Source organism: Hesperophylax consimilis, chromosome 6, assembly GCF_061612785.1.
Source record: "Hesperophylax consimilis isolate HC1 chromosome 6, BYU_Hcon_1.0, whole genome shotgun sequence".
Classification (NCBI taxonomy): domain Eukaryota; kingdom Metazoa; phylum Arthropoda; class Insecta; order Trichoptera; family Limnephilidae; genus Hesperophylax; species Hesperophylax consimilis.
This window is the reverse complement of record NC_142841.1, coordinates 6,381,014-6,399,283: the sequence shown is the minus strand read 5'-3', so window position 1 is coordinate 6,399,283 and position 18,270 is coordinate 6,381,014. Positions and strand designations below refer to the sequence as shown.

General features: G+C 33.5%; 1 protein-coding gene across 4 annotated transcripts in view; it reads left to right on the top strand.

Moving 5' to 3' along the window:
- Positions 1 to 18,270, top strand: part of Efa6 (Exchange factor for Arf 6) — a 208,559-nt gene that overhangs the window by 131,234 nt on the left and 59,055 nt on the right. For all 4 annotated transcript variants that reach the window (XM_089632339.1, XM_089632342.1, XM_089632340.1 and 1 more), the window contains exon 2: positions 2,302 to 2,368. In XM_089632339.1, coding sequence (XP_089488465.1) covers positions 2,302 to 2,368 — 67 coding nt within the window. The remainder of the gene's footprint in view (positions 1 to 2,301; positions 2,369 to 18,270) is intronic.

The following is an 18,270-nucleotide window of genomic DNA, read 5'->3' as shown; positions in this document are numbered from 1 at the left end:
AAAAAGAAAAATATTGATAAACGGTGAAGCTTTGAAAGAAATGTTTGAAATGAAATATACTGGACTCAAAACTGACTTTTTCTCAAAACATAAGAGAAATTATTTTTTTTAAATTCACTGTTGGGAAGAATAAGGAGATTCCTCAAAAGTTCAGTAAAAATGTACACAGCGCAATCATCGTACCAAACGTTAATTACTGTAGCAACTATTCTATTCATATCCAATGATGGATTAATGAAACAAATGACAACACTACAAAATAGAAGTATGAGAATTACACTAAAGACAAATAGATACGAAAATCAAAGAAATGAGAGGAGTTAAATATTTTGTTATTTACTTCAATACTTTATTTTTAATTTTTTTTTTGTATTTCTTTGGCATTCACTATGTAACAATTTCTAGACATTTTTTGTTTTTAATGAGTTTTTATTATTCACAATGTACATTTGTTACGTATAAATTTTTTTAATAAAATTAGCGACCGGTTTCGACACGTCCGTGTCATTAACTAGCTATTTTAAAACGATTGTTTTTAAAATGTAGGATCGATAATATGCAGCTTTTGACACGGATGCAGATCTGCTGACATGGCAAATACTATTTTCAGGTCAGGAGGTGTCGAGTTTTAAATTTCATCGACCTTTTACTATAAACACGTGATCTGTTTCGTATTGTGCACTTTAGTATAAAGGCTTCGTAGTAAGCATTCAAAAAGAAGAAGAAGATGGTTTGACGCTCATATTAATATAATTAAGCGTAAATTGTGAAAAAATTTAACAAAACCACGACTCGTTTAAAATATAGAAAAAATCTCTAGACAGATGCCCAAGTTCCAATTAATTATACACTGTGATTTTGTCATACCTAACAGAACACATGTTAAATAACAGAACAAAATGTGTTTTTAATAATTTTCAGTGCATACTTTGCGATAATTTTCTATCGAGGGAATTTCTTACCATTACCGTTTCGGCTCTCCAAATGTACAAATATTATCTTCAAAAACGACAAATATTTTTTTTAGGAACCTAGTGTTCCAGAGAAATATGTTATAAATCAGTAGAAATTCGGAATACGGGGCAATGAATGCACTATTGTTTCAACATTGGTTTCGCTTGTAACCAATCTACATCGGGGTTATACAATAATCACTTTCACAGGTTTCGCTTCTAACCAATCTACATCAGGGTTGAATAATAATTACTTTGAATAGGTTTCGCTTTTAACCAATCTACATCGGGGTTCTACAATAATTACTTTGAACAGGTTTCGCTTCTAACCAATCTACATCAGATTTGTACAATAATTACTTTGAACAGGTTTCGCTTCTAACCAATCTACACCAAGGACAATAATTACTTCGTATAGGTTTCGCTTCTAACCAATCTACATCGGGGTTCTACAATAATTACTTTGAACAGGTTTCGCTTCTAACCAATCTACATCAGAGTTATACAATAATTACTTTGAACAGGTTTCGCTTCTAACCAATCTACATCGGGGTTCTACAATAATTACTTTGAACAGGTTTCGCTTCTAACCAATCTACATCAGGGTTGTACAATAATTACTTTGAACTGGTTTTGCTTGTAACCAATCTACATCAGGGTTGTACAATAATTATAAATGTTATAATAGTACCTATATTGAAACATGGAAACAAGCAGAAATCTGATCGATGTTAAAAATATAAATGAATAATTGTGGTGTTAAAACAAAGACAGGTATTTTTTTATTAAATCAAATTTTTTACGCAAATTATGCTTGATCATAAAATTAGTTTAAGGCGATGCACCACATAACATTTGGAAACAGGTCGCTGACAATAAAACGCCTTATGTAATAAGGTTTAAATTCCCGCTTAACCCCACCCGTCTATTTTGATTTATGCAAGAAAAAAATATCGCCAAAAGTGTGTTTTATTTTATTTTCCTAAGTTCACGCACAAGTTCAATGTTTTACAATTGTTTTTTGAAGAACTTAATTTTCCGAAATATACAATAAAACCATAACCGACAGTGGGTTCGTAAGTAGGAGATTTTGAACTGTAAAGTAGCTTTAATAGGCCTGAAAAAGACAAAAAAGCTCGTTTATTTCAAAGGCCAAGGATGTGTTAAAATATTCCTAAGCGATCAAATTTTCAAACCAAAACCCCCCTTATATTATAATAATATTATGTACTGTTTTTTGTATTCCCTTTGCTATATTTTCAGTGAATTGATTCTTACCGTGACAGTTTATTGTCCTCAGTGCAATTTACGGTTATTTAATGTAAATGTTTTTGTTTGTTTGTTTCAGCTTGAGGCAGGCGATGTGTTACTGAACGTCAACGGAACTGACGTCAATAGGTTTACCACTAAAGAAGGTAAGACTATTGTTTAATCATTTGCGTTTTGAATATTCCACACACAGTTATTCAAAACCATGCAAACTAAATAATGTATTATTGCATACCGTCAAGTTTAACTTTATGCATAGTAAAAAACCCAAAAAAATTCTGGCGTCGAGCGTTAATTTCGAGAAATATAATCTAAACAGTGTTAGAAAGAGAAAACACCAAGCTTTGTATTCAAATCTAGAAGTTAAGCAAAGAATAATTAAAATGTACATCTCTATGAAACCAAATGTTCCGACCGCAATTTGAGAAAAAAAATGGAAACTTGGTGAAATTTTAATTAATTATATTTATATGAAAATTCAAGATTTCGTTCAAATATCGTAATTTTGGTTCAGTGTTTAGACGAAAAAACGTAAGGTATTCAAACTTTTTTTAAATTTACACAGAAAATGTTTGTATTTCAAAAATGATGTGGTTATTTGTTGAAAGCGTATTTCATCACTTTTGTTTTTTTTTCGGATACGTTCATAAATAATCTATTTATTTAGATTTATTGCAAAACGGAATAACTCCGACTTCTGACAGAATATGCCAGATGCCTGACGAGTCAAACCGGTTAAAATAAAGTATAAAATTGAATTTGATTCTTGTTCGGTTCAAATCTAGTTAGAACTTTATTCAATGTATTCGTTAGAAGCTATTCCCATCGCCCACGGATCTGACTTCGAAGCGCTCAGCACTTTGATGTTGCTATTTGAGTGGAATTGTAAATATACGTGCTTCTTTTTTCGTCGTCTCGATTTAATCCGTATTTTTATACTGCAGCGGACTATCGATGGGAAGCTTTGCGTTGTTGGTTAGAATGAACTTTTCTTTCTGTTCTACAAATAGCGTTGCTTCAACACAGAATTTACTTTGTATCAAAACATCTTTGTATGTTAACACAATACTTAATACACTTCCACGTGGTTTTTTAAATGCATTTAATGCAATAAAATTACAGAGAACGGAAGAAAAGATAAATAAGACCTATAAAAGAGGGGAAGGAGATGGGGAGGAGAAAGGTGAGGAAGTAAATTACTGTTAGGATCTGGTCACCAAACACTGCTAAAGCCATTTCAAACAGCGTTTCAATCTTGAATGGTGGTCTTACACCAGAGTGGTACTGGAAGTATCTTCCATTCTGGAACGTGCCGCAAGTACACTGTACATTATTTTAAATGAATGGATTGCGATATACACAAATTAATCAAATAAAATTTACTTGCGCACGCCTGGATTTAAAGCCGCGACCTTTGTTAGGCAAAGTCAAAATTAGTTCAAATTTGTTAGTCCTAGATTTAACCCACAGTGGAATGGCATTGTAATATTTACGTGATCAATATTCAAAACAAAATTATAGTAATTTAAATTGCTTTTTACGTCCAATACAAAATGTTGAAGGTCTTAATCCTTAAAATGAATGAAATGAAAGTTTTCCGAGACTTAAGGTTATTAACTGATTGATAGCTTTATAGTAATTTTTGGCATAAATCTTTGCGTGCCGTCAAAATTAAGGTCATATAAAAACTTTGTATAATTTACCCCAAGTACGATATACCATTATTTGAGCCAATTTACCGACATCAATGCTTTCATTAACGTGTCTGTTAACCCTCCGATATCCAGTGTGGTGTTAACCCTTTCAGACCGTGCACGAAGAAAAATGACTATTGTTAATTTACTAAGAATCTCTTTAAATCATTGGTAATCCGGTTAAAAACGGGATTGCAGGCCTTACGAACGAATTAAAAGGTTTCCTGATAAACTTTTAGTAAATTACGAAAATAAATATTTTATTGGATCTAGACTGTTAGAAGGTAGAAAAATGACTATTGTTATTTTTTTATGAATCTCTTAAATTCATTGGTAATCCGGTTAAAAGCGGGATTACAGGGGTTACGAATGAATTAACAGGTTTCCCGATAAACTTTTATAATGATAAAAAATTTGAATGTTTCTTTATGGGAATAAATTAATGCAAACCTTAGAACCGGAAATTAACCCACTTTCTGCCATCCGATCGAGCTGAAACCTAGCAGATAGACTCGTTATCAATGACAATGAATTCTATATAAATTAGCTCGCCATATAAATTAGCTCGCTACATAAATTAGCTCGCTATATAAATTAGCTCGCTATATAATTCTCGCTATATAAATTAGCCAAATATTATTAATATTACATTTATTGAAGTAGTGAAAAGTCGGGCAACGCCAGGTACACCTCAGCTAGTAATTTTATGAAACTACAAACGTTGAGCATATTTAGCTTGTGACTTGTGACCATATGAAGTAGGTAGGTACCTATTTCGAGTCTCGGGGGTTTGAAAGCCTTATTCTGAACTCCACGCCTTATATATATCTCGTTTCCTGCAATCTTCATTGGAGTTCCGCATATTGTTTAATAAGTTTGTCTCGACTTCGTATGATATCTCCGTCATTTAATCTGTATAATATAATGCCGCTCGTCTGATCTCTGGGAATAATTCATTTGGACTGGCATAATGCAATCTCAGCTAAGGGAAGACTTCTCGTGCAAGTCACATGCTAATTTATCATTTTACATGGTGCAGTATAGAATTATGAAAGTTGTATTACGTTACTTCACCTTATCTCGAGTCTTACAAGATTTCCTGTGTGACTCATTTGTTTTATTTTTATTTTTTATAGTTGTCAAAGTTAGAGAAACAATTTGAGTGCAGTTTTAATACCAAACATATAATGGGTATACATATGACTAAAGTAGTCTAAGAGGGTATCACCATCCTTTTGATAGCTTATCCATAGGATAACATACATTATTGATTTATTTATAAATTCCAAGTTTACTATTCGATACTCTAATTTTTGAATAGTGGCTATGTATCGGAAAAGTTAGCAGAATTTTCTATCTAACCTTTGAATAATGTCTATGTATCGGGATAAATTAGCCGAGTTTTCTATCTAACCTTTGAATAGTGTCTATGTATCGGGATAAATTAGCCGAGTTTTCCATCTAACCTTTGAATAGTGTCTATGTATCGGGATAAATAAGCCGAGTTTTCTATCTAACCTTTGAATAGTGTCTATGTATCGGGATAAATTAGCCGAGTTTTCCATCTAACCTTTGAATAGTGTATGTATCGGGATAAATTAGCCGAGTTTTCCATCTAACCTTTGAATAGTGTATGTATCGGGATAAATTAGCCGAGTTTTCCATCTAACCTTTGAATAGTGTCTATGTATCGGGATAAATTAGCCGAGTTTTCTATCTAACCTTTGAATAGTGTCTATGTATCGGGATAAATTAGCCGAGTTTTCCATCTAACCTTTGAATAGTGTCTATGTATCGGGATAAATTAGCCGAGTTTTCCATCTAACCTTTGAATAGTGTCTATGTATCGGGATAAATTAGCCGAGTTTTCCATCTAACCTTTGAATAGTGTATGTATCGGGATAAATTAGCCGAGTTTTCCATCTAACCTTTGAATAGTGTCTATGTATCGGGATAAATTAGCCGAGTTTTCTATCTAACCTTTGAATAGTGTCTATGTATCGGGATAAATTAGCCGAGTTTTCCATCTAACCTTTGAATAGTGTCTATGTATCGGGATAAATTAGCCGAGTTTTCCATCTAACCTTTGAATAGTGTCTATGTATCGGGATAAATAAGCCGAGTTTTCTATCTAACCTTTGAATAGTGTCTATGTATCGGGATAAATTAGCCGAGTTTTCCATCTAACCTTTGAATAGTGTCTATGTATCGGGATAAATTAGCCGAGTTTTCTATCTAACCTTTGAATAGTGTCTATGTATCGGGATAAATTAGCCGAGTTTTCCATCTAACCTTTGAATAGTGTATGTATCGGGATAAATTAGCCGAGTTTTCCATCTAACCTTTGAATAGTGTCTATGTATCGGGATAAATTAGCCGAGTTTTCTATCTAACCTTTGAATAGTGTCTATGTATCGGGATAAATTGGCCGAGTTTTCCATCTAACCTTTGAATAGTGTATGTATCGGGATAAATTAGCCGAGTTTTCCATCTAACCTTTGAATAGTGTCTATGTATCGGGATAAATTAGCCGAGTTTTCTATCTAACCTTTGAATAGTGTCTATGTATCGGGATAAATTAGCCGAGTTTTCCATCTAACCTTTGAATAGTGTATGTATCGGGATAAATTAGCCGAGTTTTCTATCTAACCTTTGAATAGTGTCTATGTATCGGGATAAATTAGCCGAGTTTTCTATCTAACCTTTGAATAGTGGCTATAAACCGGATAAGTTAGCCGAGTCTTCTTCCTATTTTGAGTAGATGATCGTGCAATACCCCCTGAATTTCTGAGATGTAAAATGTGGTATAATAATGTATGACCCAATCACAATTTAGGAGATGAACGCCTGATTTGAGACCATGAAAAGGGCGTTTGTACACGTATATCGGATGAACGAAGGAAGGAATGTATGGCGAATTATTTACGACACGGAAAGAGACCAAAGGTGTTAGGGTGAAACGTTAATCAAGTGCTTCGGGTAAGAGTCTTGATATAATGCCGGTAGGTATGAATGTAGAGGTCGCAAAAGGTATATATCAAGATAGTCTGTCTACCCGTTCGGTTATATGAAGTGGCTACTATTGATTTTTATCTAAAATCTTATCTTTTCACTATTGAATTTAAGTTATCTGTCGATAGAAATTGGTTCTGCCATAGAGTGATACTACTGATCAAGTGACCTACCAGGTAAGTATTGAACTGTATATTTTCTCCATAAATAGTTAAGTAATAACACTGTAAAAATGTATTATAAGTTTGTACAGCGCCCTTGAGGTGTTTTTGCACAAAAACGGCGCTATAAAAGTCATCGAGGTATTATTATTATTACTGTACTGCTGTACATGGTAAATGCTTCAGTTTTCATAGCGTGACCCATTACCTGTCCCTTTATCTGATGCGAATGGTTTATTTGCTTACAAAACTAGTTTACCCAGGCTACCTGCAATTACTGATACCGCTGATAACAAAAACCATGTTGTCTGCTGAAGCATGGTTTTTGCATAGAGCGGTCTGAACGCCGAGAATATCTGCTTATTTCCACCGTTCAAACAAACAGATCTCTTCAAAACCCCAGTCTATTCCTCTGTTTCCCGTCATGCTCCTGAACACTTATGGACAGTATTGTGGTGGTTGTGAATATATTGGTCTCCTTGTTGTAAACCCGGTGGGTATTCCCATATAAATGGTGACCCCGAGACCTAAGCAGTAACATTCCTTAGGCCGGTTGCGGGTTCAAAATCCTGAGAAGTCAAAATATGTTTAGTGATTGTTATTTTTCTTCTCGTTCTTCTTTGTTATAATACTGCTTCGGAATTAGTATTACAATGATTACTGTATTTTATTTTTTAACCGAGTACTAATATTACGGTTACGTGCTATTTAGTTTCAAGCTGGCATGTGAGAAAGAGATTAAGCTAATACATGGGCTTTTATACTACTATAATATATCTGTCTCGCTCACTAACGAAGTCAAACACCTGAATTTATTGTCCCACGTACTTTATCACCCTTCTTTTTTCCTAATATCCTACTTCCTTCTTTCTCCTTTAAAATGTTAATTTGAGCGGACAATAGTTCCAAATTTCCACGAATAAAAACATAGTTACATAGATTTTACAGTCTTTGATCTAAATATGATGAGTGCTAAAATTATGTTTTTCTGAATATCAAATTAAAACTTTCGATTCTCCCTGGAGATCGAAAAAGAATAATATATTTCGCAGCTTTCTTTTAAGCCCTCTTCATGAAAAAATGATTTTTAAAACGAAATAGGTCACAAAACTTAACGAAACACATAAAAAACCAATTTTGCCCTTATCATATAATATTGACTCATTTCTTACTACAGCTCGCGTCTCTTGTGAAAACATCTGAGCATAGAGTTTAGGCGTGTGCACCATCTTATAAATATACCGTATGCATGTGCAATGTGCATGCAGCCTTAATGTGCACCGGCCGATAAGAAAGCGAGTGTTGGTGCTGGTAGGGAGATTAATATTAATCCGCGCGGGATTTGGAGGCTGCGCGGCGGTAAAGTCTGTGCAGTGTCGGGCAGATGCCGCACAGTGGGCTGAAAATCGCCTTTCATAGACATAGAGACTTGAATTTTCAAGGGTATTTTTTTTTGCTAGAAATGGATTCTGCTGATCATTACTATGCTATAAAATGTCGTACGAAGCAATTGCGTGTACAAATGAAGGAGTTATAATTTTTTTAAGAAAAATTTGTATGGCGCTGACATTAAAAATGAGGCTATCTCTGGAATCATAAGGTTGGCCGTTCTATCTTTACACACAGATAATACTACTATTTATTTGTATTTTTTTGACATACTTCATATTGTGGCGCAAGGTGCGATTATTTTTTTAAAAATCCTCAAAGTTGAAAAAAACCCTTTTTAATGTTGATGATTCATTTTAATGCTTAAATGCTTTTAGGCTTGCAGTGTAAATAAAATATTGTAAACTAGACAAAGCATACTCATATGTAAAGCATTTAAGCATTAAAATGAATCTTCAACATAAAAAAGTATTTTTTTCAACTTTGAGGATTTTTTTTAAAAAAATCACAAGTTTCGCCACAGTACAAAGTATGTCAAAAAATACAAATAAATAGTAGTATATTTGTGTGTAAGGATATAATGGTCAACCTTATGATTCCAGAGATAGCCTCATTTTTAATGTCAGTTCCATACAAATTTTTATTAAAAAAATGATGACTCCTTCATTTGTACACGCAATTCCTTCATACAAAATTTTATAACATATTAATGATCAGCAGAATCCATTTCTAGCCAAAAAAATACACTTGAAAATTCAAGTCTCTATGTCTATGAAAGGCGATTTTCAGCCCACTGTGCACAGTGTTTTGGCTTGCAGTGTAAATAAAATATTGTAAACTAGACAAAGCATACTCATATGTAAAGCATTTAAGCATTAAAATGATTCATCAACAAAAAAAAAGATTTTTTTTCTACTTTAGGATTTTTAAAAAAATAATCGCACCTTGCGCCACAATATGAAGTATGTCAAAAAAATAAAAATAAATAGTAGTATTATCTGTGTGTAAAGATAGAACGGCCAACCTTATGATTCCAGAGATAGCCTCATTTTTAATGTCAGCGCCATACAAATTTTTCTTAAAAAAATTATAACTCCTTCATTTGTACACGCAATTGCTTCGTACGACATTTTATAGCATAGTAATGATCAGCAGAATCCATTTCTAGCAAAAAAAATACCCTTGAAAATTCAAGTCTCTATGTCTATGAAAGGCGATTTTCAGCCCACTGTGTGCCGACTGTCCCGACCGGGCGGTTCGGGACCGACTTGGCACACTTAGCCGGCCGCATATATGGAAATGTAACGAAACCATCGCATTTACACCGTACAAGAAACACCATGGGCATAGCTCAATATTGCTCAAGTACGCACGAACTGAAAATAACGCGTTGACCGATTGTCGATGCATAGTGTTTTGTTTTCTTCCATGAAATGATTACCCTAATCCAATATACGATTGACTAGCGGACCCTGCAATTGCCAATGTCTTTCTCGGGCGTCTCCGACTTCTTCCCCCATTCTGTATACCACAATGTTACTCTTAAAAAACTACTTTACATCGGCTTTAATTCGACTCCGTGTCTATCAGACATATTGCGTTAAGTATTCCCCGGGCGTCCCCGACTTCTTATGCTATTCAAACCACTCTCAAATTCCAATTCAAACACTCCTAGCACTAATAAGAACAAACTTTGAAATTTTCAGCGATATCGGTCGACTACTTTTCGAGTTTAACGAGCACATACATATGCAGGCTGAATGTTTATATGTTAAGATTGTAACGTACATGGTTATTGATTATTCAATAATATATGGTTATTGAAGTGAAGATGCTGTTTAGTCTTCAACATATAGGAGTAGCTGGTTCACGGTATCAGCAAAACTCCCCCCTTTGGACAACAGTTTGTATTAACGATAAACGATTACTTGTATTAGTAGTTATCTGAAAAAATTGCGATTTTTGTGTAAATTCGGGTTATTTAACGGCGAAATTCGCGTTACGTTTTGTGCACGGAGATAAAATACTAATATTGAAAATTGGTAATTAATTAAGAATCTCTTCAAATTATTCGTAATCCGGTTAAAAACGGAATTGCACACCCTTAACGAATGAATTGATATTTTTTCTTATAAACTTTTAGTAAAATATGAACGTATTATCACGATGTATTCTTTAAAATCCCAATATTGATGCATTTCGTCATTGTATATTATGAAGAATAAATTTTTCTCAAATGCTGTATTATTTTCAAAAAAGTGGTGGTTTTTTGCAACAAAAGTGATGTTTCGTTGAGTTTTTGGTATCTTGCGTCAAAAAGGTGATTTTTTTTAATGAAAAAGGGTAAAAATTGCGAATTTCGTGTTTTTCTCGTGAAAATGTACGTACCTGTAATTAATGGGTTGGTTCCTTCAATCTTCGCTTTCACTTTTATTACCCCATTAATTTAACCCTTTCTCATCCAATTAATCCATGTTGATTTGCCATTTCGTTCAACGTCAAGCGAGAAAACAAACACTGAAGATACACAAATTATTATGGTTAACCATCATGCCCCGTAGCTGCGAATAGACTGGTTCGACGAAGTCTGCCAACTTTTTAATGTGGTTAGCACACTCTAGCTAAAAACCACATGGATAGTAGGTATATTACCTGCATACATTAACAAATACTGATGAAAGGTCGATCTATTATCATCTTCGCATTAAAGGAAAGTCGATTGTACGACAGTGTCAAGTATCTTTAATTTGGTTAACTTAAGAGATGAAAATCGCCACTAACCCCTTAAGCTAATTTGTTCGGTTTTGCGAACAAGCAGCTATTATCCGTAGAGTTAATTTGTTAGCTTTTCGGAACATCCCATACAGTCGCATTGAAATCGTCGTGTCTCACATACTGTCGTAGTGAGAAATATGATCGAACACCTGTTAGAAAGAGAAAATACTGCACTTTTTTTATTCAAATCTAGAAGTAAACTACAGAATAATTCAAATGTGTCCCTCTATGAAACCAAAGGTTCCGACTGCAATTTGAGAAAACTTGGTGATTTTTTTATAAAATAAAAGAAAAAAATTGAGGTGACAGTAATGTTTATAATACATTTGTCTTATAAAGGGTTACCCGTAATTTTTGTTCAGCGTTCAGACGAAAAAACGTAAGATGAGCCATTTTTAAACTTTTTTTATCCGTGCATTTAAAATTTTAATATTTTGAAAATAACTTATTAAGCTTATTTCATCATCTTTCAAAAAGAGTTTTTAGTTTTCGGACATGTTAAAAAATATTCCATTTATTTGGATTTTATTGCAAAGCGGAAAACACTAATTCTCTAACCTTCTGAAAGAATATTTGAGAAATACAATATCGTCAATATGCCAGAGGCCCGAGGGGTTATAAAAAATTACATTTTAAAGGTTATGCCCCTAACTACTGCTGTTTATTTACTGACGCATTTCTAGAATAAATTTGAGTATCCTCAATGACCTCAAATATAATATCCCCTTGAATATAAAAAATTATGATATATTCATTATCTTCCGTCGGTTATATCGGCTTTTGACTTTACTTTCCTTGAAGGTTTTTTCGCTTCAGTCATCCGAACTTTTCGCGAACCGCTTCCGACTCCCCCTTCTGGCCTAACTTAAAGGGTAGGCACCTAACAAAGTTTATCTGCCTAACTAAATCTTACAATTGTTTATACAATATATAATGCATATGCAAGTCTCGATCTGCCTAAGATGTATATTCAATGTGCCGTAATGACCGTAATACGCCGGATGCAAGGTTTTTACCATTTTAATTTTTAATTTGGCAAGTCTGCAAAATCGCTCGCCTCCTCATCGAGTGGCTGGCTATAACGTATACCGTACAATGACTATCCGGCATGGAGGTAGTCCTACTTGCCCGTGTTATGTGTACTTATTACACAGGATATCAGAACATTAATGTGTGCATGATCTTTTTCGTTTAGAAATTTCCTCTTCTATTCTCGTTTTGTTTAAAACGTCTTTATACCTTTTTTTAAATCGTGTGTGTATGTCAGAAAGTTTTTCTAGGTGTATGGTATTTTTTAGTGTATGCGTAACATCTGTTTATCCTTCGTAATATCAGGATAATTGAGAGATTTTCTTGTCTTTAAAAAAGCAGAAGAGTTACAGCTGTTTGATTTACTTTTGATAGACAGCAACTCCTCATTTATCAGGGCATTATGGTACTCTTTTGCAAAGCTGGTTGTATTGTGCTGTTTATAGAATATATTTTTTTTTCTCTAAATAGAAAGACAAACATTCTCGGGTTACGAATAACCTGACAATATTTGAAAATCTACTACCACCACAGTAAGCGGAAAATGTTGCTCGTGATGGAGGACTTAGCCAGCCGTTGAATTGAACACACTACGCGTCCCACCCAAACGCGATGTCAATTTAGCCACCGACCGGTCTTATACTACCTGAAGTCCCCGGCATTGCTCGGGCTATACGCAGAGTTTTTTTTTTAAATTCAGACGTAGACAGTTACCTTCCTCTTGTTTGGAAGTGTGCAAAATTTCACCAGTCTCGGAATAAAACTGTAGATTTGTGTACAAATCAAATACACACCATCCGCCCGTGTTATATGAATAGATTTACTTTTTTTGTAGGATTCTAAATATTTTGTATAATTATGAGATGAAAGTACATTAAAAAAGTAATTCACTGAGATAATATTTATTTAAACTGACGCTTATGAAAAATACATAGGGCCCTACTACTAAACGTGTTTTCAATTTCACACAACTTTTAAACAATAAAGTAGTTGAAATATATAATAGAAAATTGCAATATTATATTATTTTCGTACGATAATTAAACTAGATTAACACATCTCTTATTTGTTACTTTTCGTTCTTACCCTCTTACTAATTAGATTCTTACACCCCCGTTCAACGTTGTTGTGATAAAGCCGGCCTCGAGCCTCGTTTAAGATTGGTTTAATCAAACAAACTTTTCACTGGTCTGACCTTACACACCGCGTAATATTTACACCACGTTTAAGGTGCAAAAAAACGAACCCAATTTCACTTGCTTACGATATTTTTTATATCAAAACTTCATCTCATTTATAAGGTGTTTTTTTGGCATGTGATTGAGACGTCTCTTCATTACAGCCAGCTTTATTTATTTTTGTAACAGATTCGATTTATTTCCTTGTCATAAAAAATAGATCTCTCAGCTTTTAGCATCACGTCGAGTTCAGAATTAAGTTTTTTTCAAATTGCGGTCGAATCTTTTGTTTCATATAGGTGCACATTTTAAATGTACTTCAACTTAACTTTTAGATTTGAATATAAAGCGTGGTGTTTTCTGTCTATAACATCGTTTAGATCATATTTTTCACTATAACAATAAGGAAGATACAACGATTTCTGTGAGATCACACGTGTTGTTCCCAAAAGCGAACAAATTAGCCTGAAGGTTAATATTATTTTCAAAAATATGGGGAAACAGTATATTATTATAATATTTGGCCGTTATCTGCACTGTCGAATTCTGGTCTTGTACGTAAAGCAGATGAATTGTTTTATTTATTTATTCAAATTTCATTGAAAATGTGACAATCCCACGAAAGAAATGGAGCTGAAAGTTTTTCATTAAAAAATATTAGCCTCATAGTTAAATTCAAACGAAATAAATTACCTATCGAATGTTAAATATACTTGAAAAATTGTGACATCTTTCCATTTTTTAAATTTTTTATTTAGTCATTTGTACGTTGATGTTTACAAATGTCTAATTTATTATTAATATGGCCAAAAGTATTTTAGTAATTTTTTTATTTATGTGTAAATATCATCTGTTTTATTGTTAGCCAATTTAGTTACTTTTAAAAATCTATTTTATCAATCTCAATTTCATTGCTCTATTTTGGAGAATTCGTAATGTTGTCTGAAACGTTGACTAAAGAGGGAGGTAGCGCAACACGGCATTATACCCCAAAAATAAATCACTATAGGATCACTTGATTAATTTTAGGGTTATAATGCCGTGCTGTGCTTTCTCCTTCAGACAGATTTTCGGACAGCGTTACAGCGTCCATCATCTGGGCAGATTCCGAAACAAGGAAATAGCGCCGCAACACTGCAAAATGAATCATGTTATAATACTTTTGGCCGTGAAAATCTATCCAGAATCATCGTGTTCATTGACATGTCATATTCTTAAAATGAAACATCTCAATGTTTTTTATTAATGTGCTGTGAAGATTTTAATATATCCACTAATTGGCCAAATTATTTCCGTGCAATTATAATCTTGGCAAGGCATAGTACGTAATATTTTTGAATGCATTAAATATATTTTTCTTGTTATCTTTTTAATGAATAAATTTTAATTCAAGTAATTTTTTACTGTCAACTATTCCATTCAAGGTTTAAAAAAATAATTCCGTCGGAAAACTCCCTTACAAACAAGTTCACTGTTTTTAATTGCTTTTGTGAATTCAATTTTTATTGGAATAACTTTTCAAGGTTATAACCTATCAATGTAAAATATAATTGAAGAATAAGATAATTCTAATAAATTTAAACGAAAAATGAAATAGAACAAGACACAGAAAAAAATAAAAGCCTCTAATCACTCGTCCATTGGGACCTATTTACGCCATTTTTGTCGATCTCATATTCGAAATTCAGAATTAAATATATTACATATCTTGCAATTAATTTTTTCAATATTTTACTAAGTTCTAAAGAATTCGTATGTAACCTAGGTAGTGGTTAGAGGACGATCCTGGGTTCGATTTCCATTTCAGACCGTTAACTAAAAGAATCGTATGTAACCTAGACATTGGTTAAAGGACGATCTTGGTTTCGATTCCCAGTTTAGACCGTTAACTAAAGAATTCATATGTAACCTAGATAGTGGTTAGAGGACGTTCCTGGGTTCGATTCCCAGTTCAGACGGTTATTTTAGATGTCTTGTTCTGTTTCACGTTTTGTTTTTTTCCTCTAGATTACCTCCATTCGAGTTTCTGTCTTTCAACATTCCTGAAAATTATTCCTGAAGCTTCTTTTGCTGTCGACTGTTTTTCGTCGTGTCATTGTTATTGGTGTGTGTCAATCCTTTTCTTATACGGCTCCAAAAATGATCCTTCTTCTTTACAAAAATATCAAATTCGTTTTCGCTATTCTTCGTGAGGGCCCAGCACATGAATCTTATAGATAATATAGATAGACAATATTGTTCCGAAGAATGTTAGGATGTATACGTTCTTACTTATAAAGATTCCCTAATACGCCGTTGAAGCGTTGGTATAGTTATACCATTACGAGGAAAGGGCCGTATTCTGCTCGGGTTAAAATCATTACTCGTAATAATATTGGGTTATGATGTTTTAGTCTGGCATCACTCCGCCCCAAACCTGAAAAACACGGTCAATTTCCCATTTCGCGGCGTGCTACCAACTTCATATTTATTCATACTTCAAAATGATTTGAATATATTCTTCTATACTCTCATACTTTTTTTTGTAAATTTATATCTAAAATCTCACTCCGGTAGTGCCGCAATTGGGTCGTACCGCTTTTTATACTTTATTTTTATACGTTATTATTATTTGCGCGAGGTGGACGAAACCGGTCAAGATTATTTAAAAAAAAGTCCGCCACTCCGTCTTACCACGATAGTAATACCTTCATATTCCTGGGAGTTGGGCGGTTTGAAAATATGTCTGCCGCTAATACTACCAGTGTCGCCGGTATACCCCTCGTAATATATATTATGAGCAAGACTGAATGAATAAAGAGTTTTATTATATTCTATGTTAGGAGAAAACCGAAACTAGTTGACATGATGTACAAATTATAAAGTGATTGAAAATTAATTTTTCATTTACTTATATGCAAGTAGAATTTACATTTGGTTGGATTTGGTTCTTCGCGAGATAACAAATGACTTTGCAGACCGTGGTAGAAGCGGTTGACTTTGGTAATTATTCTGTTAACGTCATATTATTTTGGTTATTCGCGTTCGTACCTTCATGAGTCCAATCATGAGCCTTAATAATAATATTGTATAGCGCCAATTTATTACGAATTCCTAGTCTCATATTCAGAAAAACATACTTCTTATTTACAAATACAAAGAAACATACTTACCTGGCTGGTCACTTCAGATAAACACACTTTTATTAAAAAGTTTACGACTTTGCAGAGGACACTATTCCATTACTATTGATATTTAATTTATTAGAAGATTAGTGGCAAAATATAGTTGATATTTCCTTTAAAAGACTCGAGAATTTAAGACTCTATAGGATTGGAGATCGCTAAAAATATTTACTATTATTTATTTATGAGCCTTACCAACAATAATTTTTAAAAATATAGTGGAATAGCTTAATGAGTAAAACCTTAAGTTGTAATATTTCATAATTGAAGACCATATTAACGACTCTCAAACGAAATATGTGAAACAGAAAAAAGATTTAGTCGCAGATTTGAAAGATTCAGTGGTCAAAGATTCACTTCCCCGACAAGGAAGAGGTTCAGGGTACAATTCCTAGATGCAACTGAATCTTTTTAAGACTTCTCTTTTTCACATCTTTCGCCTGAAAATCGTTAATATTGTCTTCAATGATTAAATAATAAATTAATTAAAAAGAAAACAATTTATAATTATTTTTTGTTTGTCTATTTGAAGTCCCCAGCGTTGTCCGGGTTTTGACAGAGTTTTATTAAATCAGATGCAGACAGTGATCTTCCTCTTGTTTTGAAGGTCAAGTGTGCAAAATTTCATCGACGTTCGCCACAACATACAGACACTATCCTTTATATAAATACATAGATTTGTCGTTTTTGGAATCGTGCCGAATTATGCTGTATTTTAATAAACGTAGTTATGACAGGTACTTCCTTTGCGTGTTTATGCGTCGGGAGCTGTCAATGCAACGTCAACGATGCAGTTAGTTGCAAATTAAATGAATTCATTATTTACCACATGCCATCATAATTTATTACTGAATTATGACACTTTCCATACTATACTTGGCAGTGCGTTATTATGTGCAGTGTGTGTATAATACAACCATTGAATAACGTCAAAACTTTGCTATGAAACTTTTTTTTAAATGGCTTCAGCAATGACGTTACAAAACATCTAGACTTGATATTATCTTACAAACTCAAGATAAAATGTGACAAATAAGAAACACTCCTGTTTACAGCAAATTCTTAATTATACATAAACGTTGTTTATGTATAAAAAAGATAGACATTCAAAGAATGATAGTGTGCGGCGTTTTCGTATTTTCGTGGATTACTACATTCTACATCGTGGGTGTGACTGAGATCAAGATACTCGCTTATACTATAAGACAAACACGGAATACTGCATGAAACAACCTACTTCATTAGGTTGTCCTACTTATACGCATGTGTTGTCGTGTTCGCTATCTCACTTTTTCAAATGGCGCTGAAAATCTACGGGAAACAATGGAAATATTTTTATTTTTATAATAATAAAATAACTAGTGTGAATTTACTGATTACCTTTTACTGGTATTTGCCTAGTAAGGTAAACATGTTCTAATAACACGCTAGAGCATTTCTGCACTTTTTAAGGCCATTTACTTAGAGTTAGCACACGACCTTAAGCGACTCGTGACAGTTTAGTACTAACATTACGAAAGCGAAAGTACTACGATTGACGTACTTTTTGCTTGTCACTTTGGGATTTGTACAGCGTGTCTATATGTATTGTAACTTCGTTGGGCTTCAGCATTATTTAGTAACATAGTTCACATAATAGAATTTGA